This window comes from Serpula lacrymans, assembly GCF_000218685.1.
Source record: "Serpula lacrymans var. lacrymans S7.9 unplaced genomic scaffold SERLAscaffold_2, whole genome shotgun sequence".
NCBI classification, from domain to species: domain Eukaryota; kingdom Fungi; phylum Basidiomycota; class Agaricomycetes; order Boletales; family Serpulaceae; genus Serpula; species Serpula lacrymans.
The window spans coordinates 150,043-163,703 of NW_006763291.1; the positions used below are offsets into that span (position 1 = coordinate 150,043).

Below are 13,661 nucleotides of genomic sequence, written 5' to 3' on the forward strand. Positions count from 1 at the left end.
TGTATGCGAGTCCATATATGCGCTTTCTTTCGATGCTCATCTTTCGCTGTTTATCAGTAGCCGAAACTTCTCGAAAGAAGAAGCAACTAAACGAGACGGAACTCGCCCTTCGACGAGAGGAAACGGCACGGAAGAGAAGGAATCTGTCTGAGAAGAAACTGGAAGATGAGAAGGTGATGTCTTCCTTCTCTCTTGTTCAATAAACACTCCATTAACACACAGGCGGGGATACACAGGTAGAGACGATAAACCGTCTTCTCAAAAAGCAGTCCAAGTCTAAGAACAAGCGCAATGCACTCTCCACCGCCGATGACCGCACACCCCTCTCAGCCACACCCGCTCTTGTCTCATCCACAGCCGATGGCTTACAAGACGGCGAAAACTCTGAACCAGTTCAAGTCGTTCCGACCATGTACAGATGGATCTCTACCGCGAAGCCATCCAATCTCGGTAAAGGGAAGAGTCCGCTGAACAAAGAAGAGAGCATGAGAATCACCTTTTCCATCCCCGCTTCTCTTCCGAAAAGCTATGTCATGCACTCAGCAAGTCAACAGTATTGGTGGGGTACCGGGCCTCCACCAGATCAGCAGAGGATATGTGACGTCGACGGTTGTAAGAGTGTGAGGAAGTATGGCTTAGTGAGAGATTCAAGTAAAAGCGCGTGTGGCATGGACCATCTGAAGGTGCTTGAGAGGCAGATAAACTCTGCATAGGTTCTAGGCTCTTCGCTTTAGAGTTATAGGGTATGTCCAGTTTATTATGATGGCAAAGCGTCGACATGTTGAACTGTCTTCATTTCGAAAATAGGTTTTTTTGCGACACAAGAATTTATGTTGCCCTGCAATCTATATTTGCACTGAAACTGAAAAAACATTGCAGTGTTTCAGTATACTCGTTTTCCAACCCGCTCGACCCTCGACGCCGTGTTGTGCATATACCATGGTGCGATGCCTTGGGGGTATATCCGTTGTCCGTGTGTAACGTCCAAGGCGGTGTAGGATAGATGTACATCAGTCGGTATGTTATGTTCTTATTGTTGGTTCATTCCTCCAGATCCCCTCGATTTTCTAAGTTCATGTGGTATGTTTATCTGGTGACTTGTACATTGTATGAAGTGAATCATCAGATCTTTAGATTTGCCGCAGCTGATCATGATGTGATGAACAAGGTTTACATTCCGTGCTAGCCTGGATTGGGCGTCGAAGTTGTGAGCTATCCGCAGATTTCTTTGTGCCCCATGTTCTACAGTACCCTTCTGTCGAGTCGTAGCAATGGTTTTCCTCGCCAAATGCCAGTGTTATTTTAGTCATAATCACTGAGGATATGACATAGCTCCCAAATAAGGAAGGTCTGAATGTTCGGAGCGGACGAATACGTACAAACAAAGAGTGGAACCACTGCCACTCACGTTACAGGTGACCGCGTGCAGGTGTCAATGAGCATTCCAGTATATCGACGGACTCCATGTCCATGCACGGGAGGTATAGTACCATGCAGGTACAAGTCTCAGGAACAGTTATCGAGGTGTGTTAACATTGTGTTTCGAAAGAAATGCGGACGTGACTTGACGCGAAAAACCTGTAGAGGCTGACCGATGGACCCACGCTCCACAGCGTCAATTATGGGCGTAATTTTGAGCGGCTGACCAAGGACGAGAGGCCTATATAATACAGGATAAACATGAAGGTGAGGCTGACATTTTCTAGCGCATATAAAGAGGCGTCAGCCCCGGCGTATTGGACTTTATTGAACTTAATCGGCCCTTCTTCTCTTTTGGTTGAGTCTTCTGGGAATACTTCTAACTTCTCTTCTTTAATCGGCTCCATATAATAAACATCGACTTGTTCGACTTTTATCTTCATCCCCATGAAGTTTTCCACCGTCTTCACCGCATGCGCCATCGCATCTGTCCAGCAACTGACACAAGCTCTTCCCTCTAAGCGCGCTGCAGCGACAAATTCTGTGCCATCAGGTATGTCCATTCCGGTCAACCTAACGTATAGCGTCTTCCTTACACTATTATGTCGTAGTGACCGAAGTCCTGAACTTCGCATTGACCTTGGAACACATTGAAAACACATTTTACACCGAGGGCTTGAAAAACTACACACAACAAGACTTTTTGGACGCCGATTTCCCGGAGTTTGCACGTGGAAGATGGGAAGAGATCTCACAACATGAGGCTACTCACACTTCTTTCCTCTCTGGCATCCTTGGCGACCAGGCTGTCAACGCCTGCACCTACAACTTGTACGTTTTTCTCCAATCTTTATATCGTAGTGTATTTTGAGAACCAGTTTTGTATAGTCCTGTAACAGATGCACAGTCGTTTGTATCGTTTAGTTTTTTGCTGGAGACCGTTGGAGTATCCGCGTACTCTGGCGCTGCCCAGCTTCTCGCTAGCAATACGGTAAGCACACTAGTACTTCTGACTATATTTGCATCTCACCATTTATAGGACTATCTCACCGCCGCAGGAGCGATTTTGGCTGTAGAGGCAAGACAGTCTGCATGGATTAACTCCGCCATATTGAATGCCAACCCTTGGAACACGGCTTTCGATGTACGTACTATGTCTTTTTATAAAGTAATATTCTCTTGACCTCCCATCTTTCCACAGACTCCCCTTGATCTGAACCAGGTATACACAATTGCGTCTGGGGTGATTGTATCATGTCCCTCGACCAACATGGCTCTTCCGGTCAAGGCGTTTCCCGCGCTTACATTCCCTGCCAGCGCTCAACCCAGTCAGACTGTTCAAGTCAGCTTCTCGGCGGACACCACCCCTTCCGACACCCTCTATGTTGCATTCATCTCAGGACTCGAGTCAATCATCGTACCACTCGACCAGGGAAGCAACGCGGTGACCATTCCGGCTGTACTACAAGGTGTCGTTTTTGCAATTGTGGTCAACGATAGCGAAAGTGTTGGTGATAGCGTCACCGTCGCCGGTCCTGCTTTCTTAAGCTTTGACTACAACTCAAAAGGTCAGGATGAATCGGAGGGATAGAAAAAAAGGGATGGAGTCTCGTGGATGTGTTCTTTTCACGTCTTCTTTCTTTGACGATAAGCTTTAGGAAGCTCGTCAGGACTGTATTTTGTTCGAATTCGTTGATCGCGCGCGTACTTTACTTTTCGTAATTTACACGACGAGAGATTTGGCACGGTGCCACCCGCTGACCTGTTTATTATTGGCTGATGGTGTAATGATATATTTTGTCTAGAAGGATTAGATGCAACAAGGGCGCACTATTACTGAGTGCTAGCTATATTTTAGCTCGATCCCGTTCATTTGTAGTTCCAGCTAGGTGAATATTCATGAGTTCAGCCGTGGTTTTACTTGGATTGCCATGATCATGAGGCGTGTGCTGTGAATGAATAAATACTGGGACGTCAATTTGGAGGTCTGGACGCGTCATTTTTTCTGGGCACACAAGCTCTATTAGGTCTGACAAACGAATTCACTTCGAAACAGTGACTATGACTGATCTGACAAGTCTCCACATGAAAACGGGAACAGTGCCTTTGATTAGGCGAGGCATACATTTGTGAATGCGGGAATGTCGAGCTATGTTATATCATAAATCCATGAGCCGTATATAAAACATATATATCAATGTGTAATACCATGCGAAGCATTTGTCAGTCGTGTAGAAATCAAGTCAGTAAAACTCCCGCTCATGAATGAAATCATAGAAGAGTCAGTGGTAGGTATTTCACAAATCCATGTGTGAATTTCGAGAACGAAAGTCAAAGGGGCACACTCTCTATCCTTCTTCTATCCCTGTATTTCAGCCTGACCCATCTGATTATAGTCAAAGCTCAGGAAAGAAGGACCAGCGACAGTCACATTGTCACTAGTGCTGTTGCTACTGTTGACCACGAGAGCGAACACGACACCCTGGAGCATACCAGGAATGGTGACCGTGTTATTCTTGAGCGGCACGATGGTAGGTGTGAGTCCGGACAGGAACGCGACGTAGAGGTCGTTTGACGAGGTTGTGTTCGCCGAGAAGCTTACTTGAACAGTCTGGTTGGGCTGGGCGGTAGAGGGGAATGTAAGCATGGGGAAAGCCTTGACGGGGAGCGCCATGTTGTTCGAAGGGCATGACGTGATTAATCCGGAAGCGATGGTATATGCTTGATTAAGATCAAGAGGAGTCTAGAGAGAGAAATGGTTGTTAAAAAAGTGATAAAGCACCGTGAAAGAGGAATACATACGTCGAAAGCCGAGTTCCAGGGGTTAGCCATTAGAACGGCAGAGTTGACCCAGGCGGAATGTCTTGCTTCTACAGCCAAAATAGAGGCAGCAGCACTTATATAGGTCTAGAGATAAGACTCGGTGAGGTATAAATCTAGACAGGCGCGGCATGCACTTACAGTGTCGCTGACGAGGAGCTTAGCAGCACCTGAATAAGCGGATACACCAACGTTCTCCAACATGTAACTAAACGCCGCAAACGACTTGGGATCGGTCACTGGGCTATAACAGAACGATCAGTCCTGAAGTGTAATACGATAGAAGGAGAAGAAGAAACAGACAAATTGTATGTGCAGGCGTTAACAGCTTGACTTCCAAGGACTCCAGAAAGAAAGGAAACGTGGGTAGCCTCCTGGTCACAGATCTCTTTGAACCTTCCCTGCGCAAAATCAGGGAGACCTGCGTTTACGAAGTCCTGCTGAGTATAATTTTGCACACCCTGAGCATAGAACGTGCTTTCGAGGTGTTCCAAGGTCAGCGCAAAGTTCAAGACTTCGATCACTATGATATTAAGCATGTAAGAACGTCGAAATCACGCGCTGAGTACATTGAACATACCTGATGGAGAGTAACCTCCAGTAGAGTTCGACGCGCGCTTTGCGGGAAGTGCTTGTGCCAACTGGTGAACAGAGGCGATGGAAATTGCGGCGAAGGCAGTGGAGAACTTCATGGTAGATAAAATGTAAGGAGGATAGCCAACTTAAGGTATCGAAATACACGCTTTTATATGTAAAAACCTGGTCTCGATTCAAGTACACCACGAAGGATCATCAGGCCATACGTCTCGGTCAGCTGTAGGATGTCGGCGTTCGCATGCGGTTAAACCAAAACATTACGTTTGTAATGACGCACCTAAGCTGTAACGAAACGTTCTTCCACGAATCCAGTATTTTACGAGCAGTTCAGTGCGGCCATCTCGGGGTGGCTCTGGTAGGGTAAAGGCATGGCCATTTCGGTTTTAGACTGGAGTCGTTCGAGTTTATTCTATGGAACTCGCCTCTAGGCGTCCAACGGGACTTGAACGGGACGAAGATCATAACCGAGTTCGATCGTCTCTCGTACGAAAACTCGGCGAGAAGATCGCAGTCTCTTCAGATATGAGTAGTAAGTAAAATAAAAATTGTGGATGAGTGGCACAGTAGTGGTAGTTAGTACCGATGACGAGGCTGATACTGAAGCACTCACCATGAGCAGGTATATCATGTGAAGTGACCAGCGTTTGTACTTTACGGTTCAGTACTTCGGACAACCATTACTATGATTTCATTGATCCTCGAGTTGGAGCCCCACACAAGAGTCTTTCGGCAATCTTATATTTTGATCTCGACATCTGTAGACAGTGTGACATCGCTCAGAATTTTTGCCAAACCATGGATCTTTGATCACATAGACTTTCATGTACTGGTATCATGGTCGATTATTTTTCACGGATAAGCCAGAGGTCAAGGGATGAGAGGGTGGAAGAGCAGAGGGTGATTTTTCTATCAAGTCATAGCTATACTTACCGAATTACTGTATATGGAGCCTTTACCATTTATGGTTCGTTGTTTGAGCGTATTTGGCTCAATGTGTCTACAGTCCGGCGGAAGCAATCATAGTACCATGTCCGTTACCTTCTACTACTTACTACATCTACGTACTACATCTTGTACCAGTGATACTAATCAAAGCCGTCTTCTCGTTAAATAGTCAAAGCTTGTGAGTAAGCTGCCGATTTATGCTGTAAGCTTAGAGGTTTGGAACTGCGAGCATGCTGCGGTAAGTGAATCACACCACATGTTCTGTTACTGATATTTATTTAGCTCCACCCAGGTTCTGCGATCTACTGCCTGAGAGGGAGAAGATCGAACTGAGCCCTGATCGAGACACGATCGCTGTTAAGCCGAGTAGACTCGAAGAAAGTCAAGGCCGAGGTGCCCGTACTCGATTAAAATCACTATTCAGGATGAACATAGATGCAGCAATATTATTGCTGTTGTAGGTATTTCTAGCTGTACTTGTGTCAGAAATTAGAAGTTACCTGTACCTTTCATCCCGGGATACCACACTTTTTCTACGTGACTTCAGGACTACACTTCTAGGTACGTTCTCGTGAGGCTTCGAGAGAAACAGACATCAATTCATGACGCTGACGCTGATGTCAACTCAGGCATATTGGTCGGCTTTCGGTCTCTCCTTGTTCTCCGCATCACATCGTCGAGCGAAGTTTTGCAGCTGACCAGCAAAAGGTGGCATGATGTTTTGTTTTGTTTTTGGGAGGACACCGAGAATTTATTCGAACATCTATTCGAATCCCTGATAGCTCGCATGCCTTCAATACAGATCTCGCTCATGTATTTAATGTTTTCAAACGTTTCGGCTCACCATGAAGTTCTCCACTATCTTCATCGCTATTGTCCTTGCTTCTGTCCAGCAATTGGCGCAAGCCCTACCTTCGAGGCGCGCCTCTACAGGAGCTTACTCACCCACAGGTATGTGCTACGTGACCAACGGGTTCAACCTATGATATTGTAGTACTTACATAGTTGATATACAGTACTTCGAATTTTGAACTTCGCACAGACTTTGGAAGAACTCTGGAGCACGTTCTATGCTTAGGGCGTGCAAAACCTTTACCCAATCGGATATTTGGAGGTCTATGACCAGGAGGCTACTCACGTTTCCTTCCTCACTGGCGTCATCGGTGACCACACTGTTAACGCCTGTACGTACAACTTATTTGTTTTCTCTTTCTTCTGCTATCGTTTTTCAACTTGGCGCTGAGTTTTTATTACTACAGCCCCGTGACAAATCCCAAGGACTTCGCAGCATTTACTTGTGTGCTAGAGAACGTTGGTATATCTGCCTACTGCGGTGCTGCTCAGCTTTTCGTCAGCGACACAGTAGGTTCATTCTTTCCTCCTCATTGTAATTATGTCTCACTATCTATAGGGCTATACGCTGCTGCGTCAATTTTGGCCGTCGAAGCAAGGCACTCTGCATGGGTCAACTCTGCCGAGCCAACCCGTGGAACCCTGCTTTTGATGTATGTTGCGGCTCTTGTTCTATAGTAGATATTCCTGTTTAAAGGTTCAAATTTCTTTCGTAGACTCCTCTTGATCCGAATCAAGCTTACACCATCGCGCCCGGTGGGATTACGTCGTGTCCTTCGAGCAATATGGCTCTTCCCGCCAAAGTTTTCCCCGCTCTTTCCTTCCCTGTCACTGCTCAACCTAACCAGACCGTCCAAGTTAGCTTCTCCGGGAACTCTACCTCTTCAGGTGAACTTTAGGTAGCGTTCATCTCGGGACTCTCATCAACGACCATGCCGATCAAGAATAACATGGTAACCGTTCTTGACATGCTCCAAGGTGTCGTGTTTGCCATCTTGGTCAGCGATTCCAAACAACAACAGCGACCCTGCTTTCTTCAGCTTTAATTACGACTCTTGGAGTCACGATAGAAGCTGTGTGCTTTTCATTTCCTTTTAAGGTTGTTTTACAAGTCTCATCATTAGCTCATCACGGACTACTTTCTTTCGACTCTGTTGGCCGTACCCGGGTACTTACTTTATATTTTGTTCCACCGGGGCCTGTTATTCCATTGGCTTGTGTTGCAATCACGTAATCTTATTTCGAAAGCTCTCGAGAAGCCAGCATACTAAACGTCGACTTGATATGTCTTTCGTTTCCTTCAGACTTTCTATTGAACTCGATGGTGAAGTAAAACAACATTCCAGTCCCTTCTCTGCTTCCGCTGTCGCGGCCGGGTTTTTGATTACAACCAAAATTGGCGACCTGAATCAGCTGTGCGGTTGATAGATGGAATCACTGTTCTGACATATCGGTTGCGGATACCGAGCCGTCCCCGCTTTACATCCGGGTTAAGGACTGCCATTTTGTGTCTATGATTTGGAAATTGACTTTTGGCAGGAAGGCACATGCACACGTACTAGGTGAGCGCCGTGAATATTCCCTTGTACGTTTATGCCTTTGCTTACTGGTAGGGTCGTTTTTTGGCCTGCAGGACATCTTGAAAACGCGTACCATTTAACGCGTAGGCCCGGGGTTCGCGCAAAGTTGGTATAGACCCGAAACCTTGACTTTACCCGAGCACATGCCTCATCAATACTTTGAAAGGTTGAAACCCGGTCGGACCAAAGACTAGGCGGATGTGATCTCAAAGTAGCCTGCCTTGCATTTTACTTGGCTCACAGCTTCAACTAGGTACAAGCGCTTCACAGTGATCCTACAGTCGTTAAGGCAGGCTAAACTGACGCTCTTCAAGAAGTATCCGAATCGTCCTTTACATTACTGGAAGTGCAATGGCTTTCCTCGCGCATGGGATCAATCTGGTGACTTGATAGACTTCGGTGAAACTTACTGCCACACCCAACAACTTGATTTAGGCACGAGATTAGGTAAAGGAGGAGTCTTTGTGGGTCAAAATCAACCAGGGCCAGTCGTCAATATTGCTTGGCAGTACTAAGATTCGCTTTTGCGACGGGAATGTTTGTACAGCTCTATGCATTGCTTTTTGGAATCAAGGAATGCAAGAGGTATAAAACCCCCTCATATTTTATTCAATCGTGGTTATTAAATTTCGCATTACTTTACTTTTAGTTCTCCTTTCGAATTCAACATACATTACTTTTGAACATGATTTTTTCTATTGCTCTCGCTTTCATGACTATTGCTTTAATCGATGACGCTGCTCGGGCTGTGCCCGTAAAGCGAAGTGTTGCTTCTAATTCTTCAAGTACTACTCTTAATGGTGAGACCTTGATCTTTTCGCACCTAATCATTCTGCTCACCGTTCTTTTGGTCTACAGTGACGCAGATCTTGAATTTTGCTCTGAGGTTGGAACAGCTCGAGAATGTATTTTACACCCAGGGACTCCAAAAATACTCTCAGCAAGACTTTTTGGACGCTGGATATCCTGCGTGGGCGCGTGGACGGTGGCTTGAGATTGCTGAGCATGAAGTGGACCACGTTAACACATTTGCCAATATCATTGGGGACGAGGCTGTGAAGCCTTGCACGTACAACTTGTTCGTTTGGTTCCCGCATTGGCTATAAGGCTGCAACTAATTCTGCTTCTTTTCAATAGTCCGGATACAGACGTGGACTCTTTTGTAGCCTTTAGTTATACGGTTGAGACCTTAGGGACGACTGCTTGGTCAAGCGTTCCTCGACTGTTAGGAAACAACGAGGTAAGTTGACATATCTACTGTATTGGTGAACTCTTTATTAATACCATGCGTCAGGATCTCGTTGCTGCAGCTTCCGTCACCTTAGCGGTCGAAGCAAGTCAATCTGCATGGATAAATTCTGCTATATATAAAGCTAACCCTTGGAGCATTGCGTTTAGTGTTTGTACCCTTTATCATCTTTTCTCCTTTGTTGAAAACTAACCCATAATTTGACAGACACCTCTTGATCTGAATCAAGTGTGGACGCTTGCCTCTCCGGTGATCGTCTCTTGTCCTTCGACGAACATGGACATACCGGTCACACGCTTCCCCTCGCTCACTTTCCCATCGACTGCACAACCGGGTCAGACGGTCCAGATGTCATTCACGGCGAACAATACGAGCTCCGAGACCCTCTATGTCGCATTTATACAAGGTCTTAACGCCACCATCTTGCCTTTTGATCCCAGTACGAAGCAGGTGACTATTCCGGCGCAGCTGCAGGGTGTTGCGTTTGCGGTCATTGTCAATGATAGCACCAGCGCGGGTGACGATGTTACTGTTGCTGGACCTGCACTTCTGAATTTCGACTTTGACTCGAATGGCCAGGACGAGTTGATGGGATAATCTGACGTTGCTTCCGTTTTTACGAAGAATCATGATTTATTTTCATCCACGTACGAATGTTAATACTCAGAATCTTATTTCATTTCGTATTCATGATAGTGTAGGCTAATTGTTGTCCATTTTGCACAGGACTGTCGGGCTCGAAGTCACTAATTGAAACATACTGTACTGTCAAACAGCGTAACATTGATCGGCATGAGATGCTTATTTTTATTTCTTACAATCCTTCAGACTACTGACAGACTCTTTCCCTTTCGTACATCATTTGGCTTCACCCCCAATACACTTCAGTATGAGTGTCATTCTTCTAGTATCTGAACCCCGACTGCGACTGCCCACCAACCGCATCAGATAAATTGTTTGCCAAGGACTCAGCCATAGCACCAGAATCAGACGTGACGTTGATCTAAATCGAGGCAATTAGTTGATCATCACACTTCACGAACATTGAATAGTTACCATATCAAAGCCTTCTTGGGCCCGCTTGTGAGACTGTAACCCAGATGTGCAGTAAATAGCACTAAGTTAGGGGGCGAGGGAATGAGGGAAAAGATATTTAATGATCACGTGGATGACATACCATTTCTTTCCCTTGGAGTGAGCTGCTTTGAGGATGCCTTGGATAACTTTTTCGACTTCTGGGTGAGGGTCGGGAGATGGGGGTGGGTATCCGAGACAGAGAGACAGATCATATGGCCCAATAAAGAGTACATCTGTTGCCGAAATAAGTAGGGCGGCAACTCATAACAGCAGTGCAAAGACCTACCAATTCCATCCACAGCAGCAATCTCGTGTACATTATCTACACCTTCCTTCGTTTCGATCTGTATCATGATGATGAGATTCTCGTTGGCGGATTTGAGATATTCCGCAGCTGTGATGCCCCAATGTCCGTGAGTAAAGGGACTGCCGAATCCACGTCTTCCACCGGGCGGGAAACGACTGTCAGAAACCACCTCTTTAGCTTTTTCACCTGTTGATACCTACCAAAATATCAAAAATGGTGAAAATTTGCATACGTCGACACTAGAATAACTGGTTATACCATTGGGACTAGCACCCCCCTGGCTCCAGCATCCAAGGCATATTTAATTTGCCACGAAGTACTCTGACTGAAACCTGTTGCTGGAATTCTGACGAGAGGACTAGGCGCATTGGCGCCTAAACCCGTAATCGCCTGGATGGACTCAGCCGCACCAGGCTGAAGCGATGTCAAGCCGTGCTCGCAATCAATGATCACCCACGAAAGATGTGGGCTTGCTTGGGCGACAGTCCGGGCATTGATTGCTCCTGGAAGAGTTATCCAGGCGCCAAAAGCAGGTTTAGTGGCCTTGAAAGCTTGCAGCAAAGCGTGGGTTGTCATAGTCGATGTTGACCAATTTCTCTGGGAAAACGTCCTTTTATGAAGGACAGGCGTTCTTCTGTGAGCTTCATAATAGTAACTCGAAAGTCATGAGATGGCCACTCTCGAACAAGCGGGCCGATTTCGAAGATTTGAACCCGGGAATAGGGTTAGGTTTTGTTATCTCAGGTTCTTCAATTGAGTGTTCGATGGTAAGATGATCACGATGCTCTATGGATGTGATATATCATCAGAACGTCGAGAACAAGTGCTCATCGTGATGCACTGCCAACTGGTGCTTCTACACAGAACACACTGGCAACCGCAATGATTCTGCGTTTGTGGGAGGACTTTGCACGTCAATCTCGTGCTACTAACGGATATTTTCTTTCCTAGTGGATATTGAAACTTCTTGCACCGGAACTCATTACAATCAAGCTCGCACAACCCACAGCCTTTACGATCACTTCAATCACTAACTCTATAAGCGTGTCAACTCAGGTCAAAAGTAATCTTGAATACCTCTCTAGCTAAATGGCACTAGGTGCAATCCCAGTCACCACAGCTCAGATTGTTGCACTCTTCGTAGAGTGTATACTCTATGGCATTTATCTCGTTACTCTGGCTCAGTGTCTTCAAGGGCTATTATGGTCTGAACCAGACCATGCGATCAAAAACGAGATAAATTGGCCTTTGCTTGCGCTTACAGTCCTACTTTGTATTCTTGCTACTGCTGACGTTGCCTTTGGCCTAAGGCACAACCTTGTGGCTTTTGTCTATTATACGGACCAGGTGGAGCATCTCAAGAGTTCGAAGATATTTCGTACTGGGTCAACATCATGAAGGTATAGTCTGTCTACACTGTGACGGAATAATGTTCATGAGCGGCATGTACAGACTGTAGATTATGCCATGCAAACTTTGATCGGTGGCGCGATAATGGTGAGTATGTCTCGTCCGTATAAACTGATTCAGAACTTACATTCCTTCTCCCTATTTTCGAAAGATATACCGCTGCTATATTGTATACAATAAAAACTGGAAGATCGTTGTTCCATCTTTTGTATTCTGGCTCGGCAGTTTATCCACTGGAATCGTAGTAATTGTAAGTACATATCTTCATGTTCCTTAATACTTACTTACCCCCAATACTCCTGCAGATTACTTTCTCAAAGTTGGACACCAGTGCTCTCCCGAAGATTAGCCAGACGAAGCCATCTGTGGATATTTTTCTCAGTACCACACTTGCCATAAATATTGTAACTACTGGTAAGTTGAACCGTTGAAATTGGCTCGTATTGTATTTATTGCTGATAGAACCTTTTTCAGTGCTGATAGCATATCGCACATGGTCAGTCGACAATGAAAGGACAGAAACAAGCGACCTTCCTACTCATCGAGTTTCAAGCCTGAGACAAGTCGTCATTATATTTGTCGAATCCGCCGCTTTATACACCATCTCTGCCTTCGTCTTTGTATCCACCTACGCAGCCAACAAAAACTCCCAGTATGTGATTTCGTGTGGGGTAAATTTTATATCATTATTGTCCCTAGCATCCTAATCACTGATCCATAACACTTGGGTTCGTGCAGATAGTACCAATCATCGGAATCTCATTCAATCTTATTATTGTTCGTGTCAGCGCATGTCAATCATTCGAAGGGACAATCCATGGTAGTAATTCTCTAACAAGCGTGCATCCTGGAAGGAGACGTCCTTTCACGAACTTGGCTTTCATGAACATGAAAAGCTTCGGTACTAACACTCAAACCCAAGACCGGATTTATTCCCCAAAAGGACCCCCTCTTGAGGTTAATGTGTTGCGGGAAGTTGATTATACCAGAGATCATGATATGGGGCATGTTAATGACCATCCAAATCATGTTAATTCAAAACGTGGTGGTGGGGATGTTACTTGATGTACGACACCGATGAAACAGTTGGAGAAGCGCCTGAAGTTTTAATTATTAGACAGACTCCATTTTCCGCTTATAATATTTATGGACTTGGAAAGCTTGGATGATTATAAGCAGTGCACAGTATTTGTCTTTGCTAGAGTTTTTAACCTTCAAACTTGAACTCACCGGTTATTTGTACGAACTGCGACCTATGTCGGACGTTGTTTTGGACTATCGCTGGACGTCCAGCAGCCACATTAATTTTGTGCAAAAGTGAAAACGATAAATATACAGAAGCTTTCGATGCTTGTGGGTGACTATAATGGGCTGAGGATATTTTGCGCTTGAACTCTCTTCCGTA

General features: G+C 45.5%; 6 protein-coding genes across 6 annotated transcripts; 4 read left to right on the forward strand and 2 right to left on the reverse strand.

Annotated features, from left to right (window-relative positions):
* Positions 1-32: 32 nt before the first annotated feature.
* Positions 33-1,311, forward strand: SERLADRAFT_412683 (uncharacterized protein; the record flags this gene model as incomplete). The annotated part of the gene is made up of 4 exons (XM_007313142.1): positions 33-173; positions 237-743; positions 808-1,080; positions 1,135-1,311. 2 exons carry the CDS (start codon positions 33-35, stop codon positions 711-713), a joined length of 618 nt encoding a protein of 205 aa, XP_007313204.1.
* A 381-nt stretch (positions 1,312-1,692) lies between these two features.
* On the forward strand, positions 1,693-3,342 carry SERLADRAFT_456256 (uncharacterized protein; the record flags this gene model as incomplete). The annotated part of the gene is made up of 5 exons (XM_007313143.1): positions 1,693-1,972; positions 2,031-2,250; positions 2,308-2,410; positions 2,459-2,563; positions 2,621-3,342. 5 exons carry the CDS (start codon positions 1,867-1,869, stop codon positions 3,008-3,010), a joined length of 924 nt encoding a protein of 307 aa, XP_007313205.1.
* Positions 3,343-3,778: 436 nt separating this feature from the next.
* On the reverse strand, positions 3,779-4,989 carry SERLADRAFT_444879 (uncharacterized protein; the record flags this gene model as incomplete). The annotated part of the gene is made up of 5 exons (XM_007313144.1): positions 3,779-4,162; positions 4,222-4,326; positions 4,381-4,483; positions 4,543-4,762; positions 4,820-4,989. The coding sequence occupies 5 exons, from the start codon at positions 4,929-4,931 to the stop codon at positions 3,779-3,781; spliced, it is 924 nt and encodes a 307-aa protein (XP_007313206.1).
* Positions 4,990-5,247: 258 nt separating this feature from the next.
* Positions 5,248-7,532, forward strand: SERLADRAFT_432979 (uncharacterized protein; the record flags this gene model as incomplete). Its single annotated transcript, XM_007313145.1, has 7 exons — positions 5,248-5,365; positions 6,064-6,238; positions 6,329-6,342; positions 6,411-6,732; positions 7,041-7,147; positions 7,193-7,290; positions 7,350-7,532. The coding sequence occupies 7 exons, from the start codon at positions 5,248-5,250 to the stop codon at positions 7,530-7,532; spliced, it is 1,017 nt and encodes a 338-aa protein (XP_007313207.1).
* Positions 7,533-8,854: 1,322 nt separating this feature from the next.
* Positions 8,855-11,516, reverse strand: SERLADRAFT_456263 (uncharacterized protein; the record flags this gene model as incomplete). Its single annotated transcript, XM_007313146.1, has 9 exons — positions 8,855-9,013; positions 9,072-9,291; positions 9,351-9,453; positions 9,508-9,612; positions 9,670-10,465; positions 10,519-10,579; positions 10,640-10,772; positions 10,826-11,042; positions 11,105-11,516. The coding sequence occupies 5 exons, from the start codon at positions 11,420-11,422 to the stop codon at positions 10,367-10,369; spliced, it is 828 nt and encodes a 275-aa protein (XP_007313208.1).
* A 274-nt stretch (positions 11,517-11,790) lies between these two features.
* Positions 11,791-13,452, forward strand: SERLADRAFT_456266 (uncharacterized protein; the record flags this gene model as incomplete). The annotated part of the gene is made up of 7 exons (XM_007313147.1): positions 11,791-12,202; positions 12,226-12,246; positions 12,299-12,343; positions 12,408-12,506; positions 12,562-12,670; positions 12,719-12,927; positions 12,995-13,452. 7 exons carry the CDS (start codon positions 11,936-11,938, stop codon positions 13,319-13,321), a joined length of 1,077 nt encoding a protein of 358 aa, XP_007313209.1.
* Between the last annotated feature and the right edge of the window lie 209 nt (positions 13,453-13,661).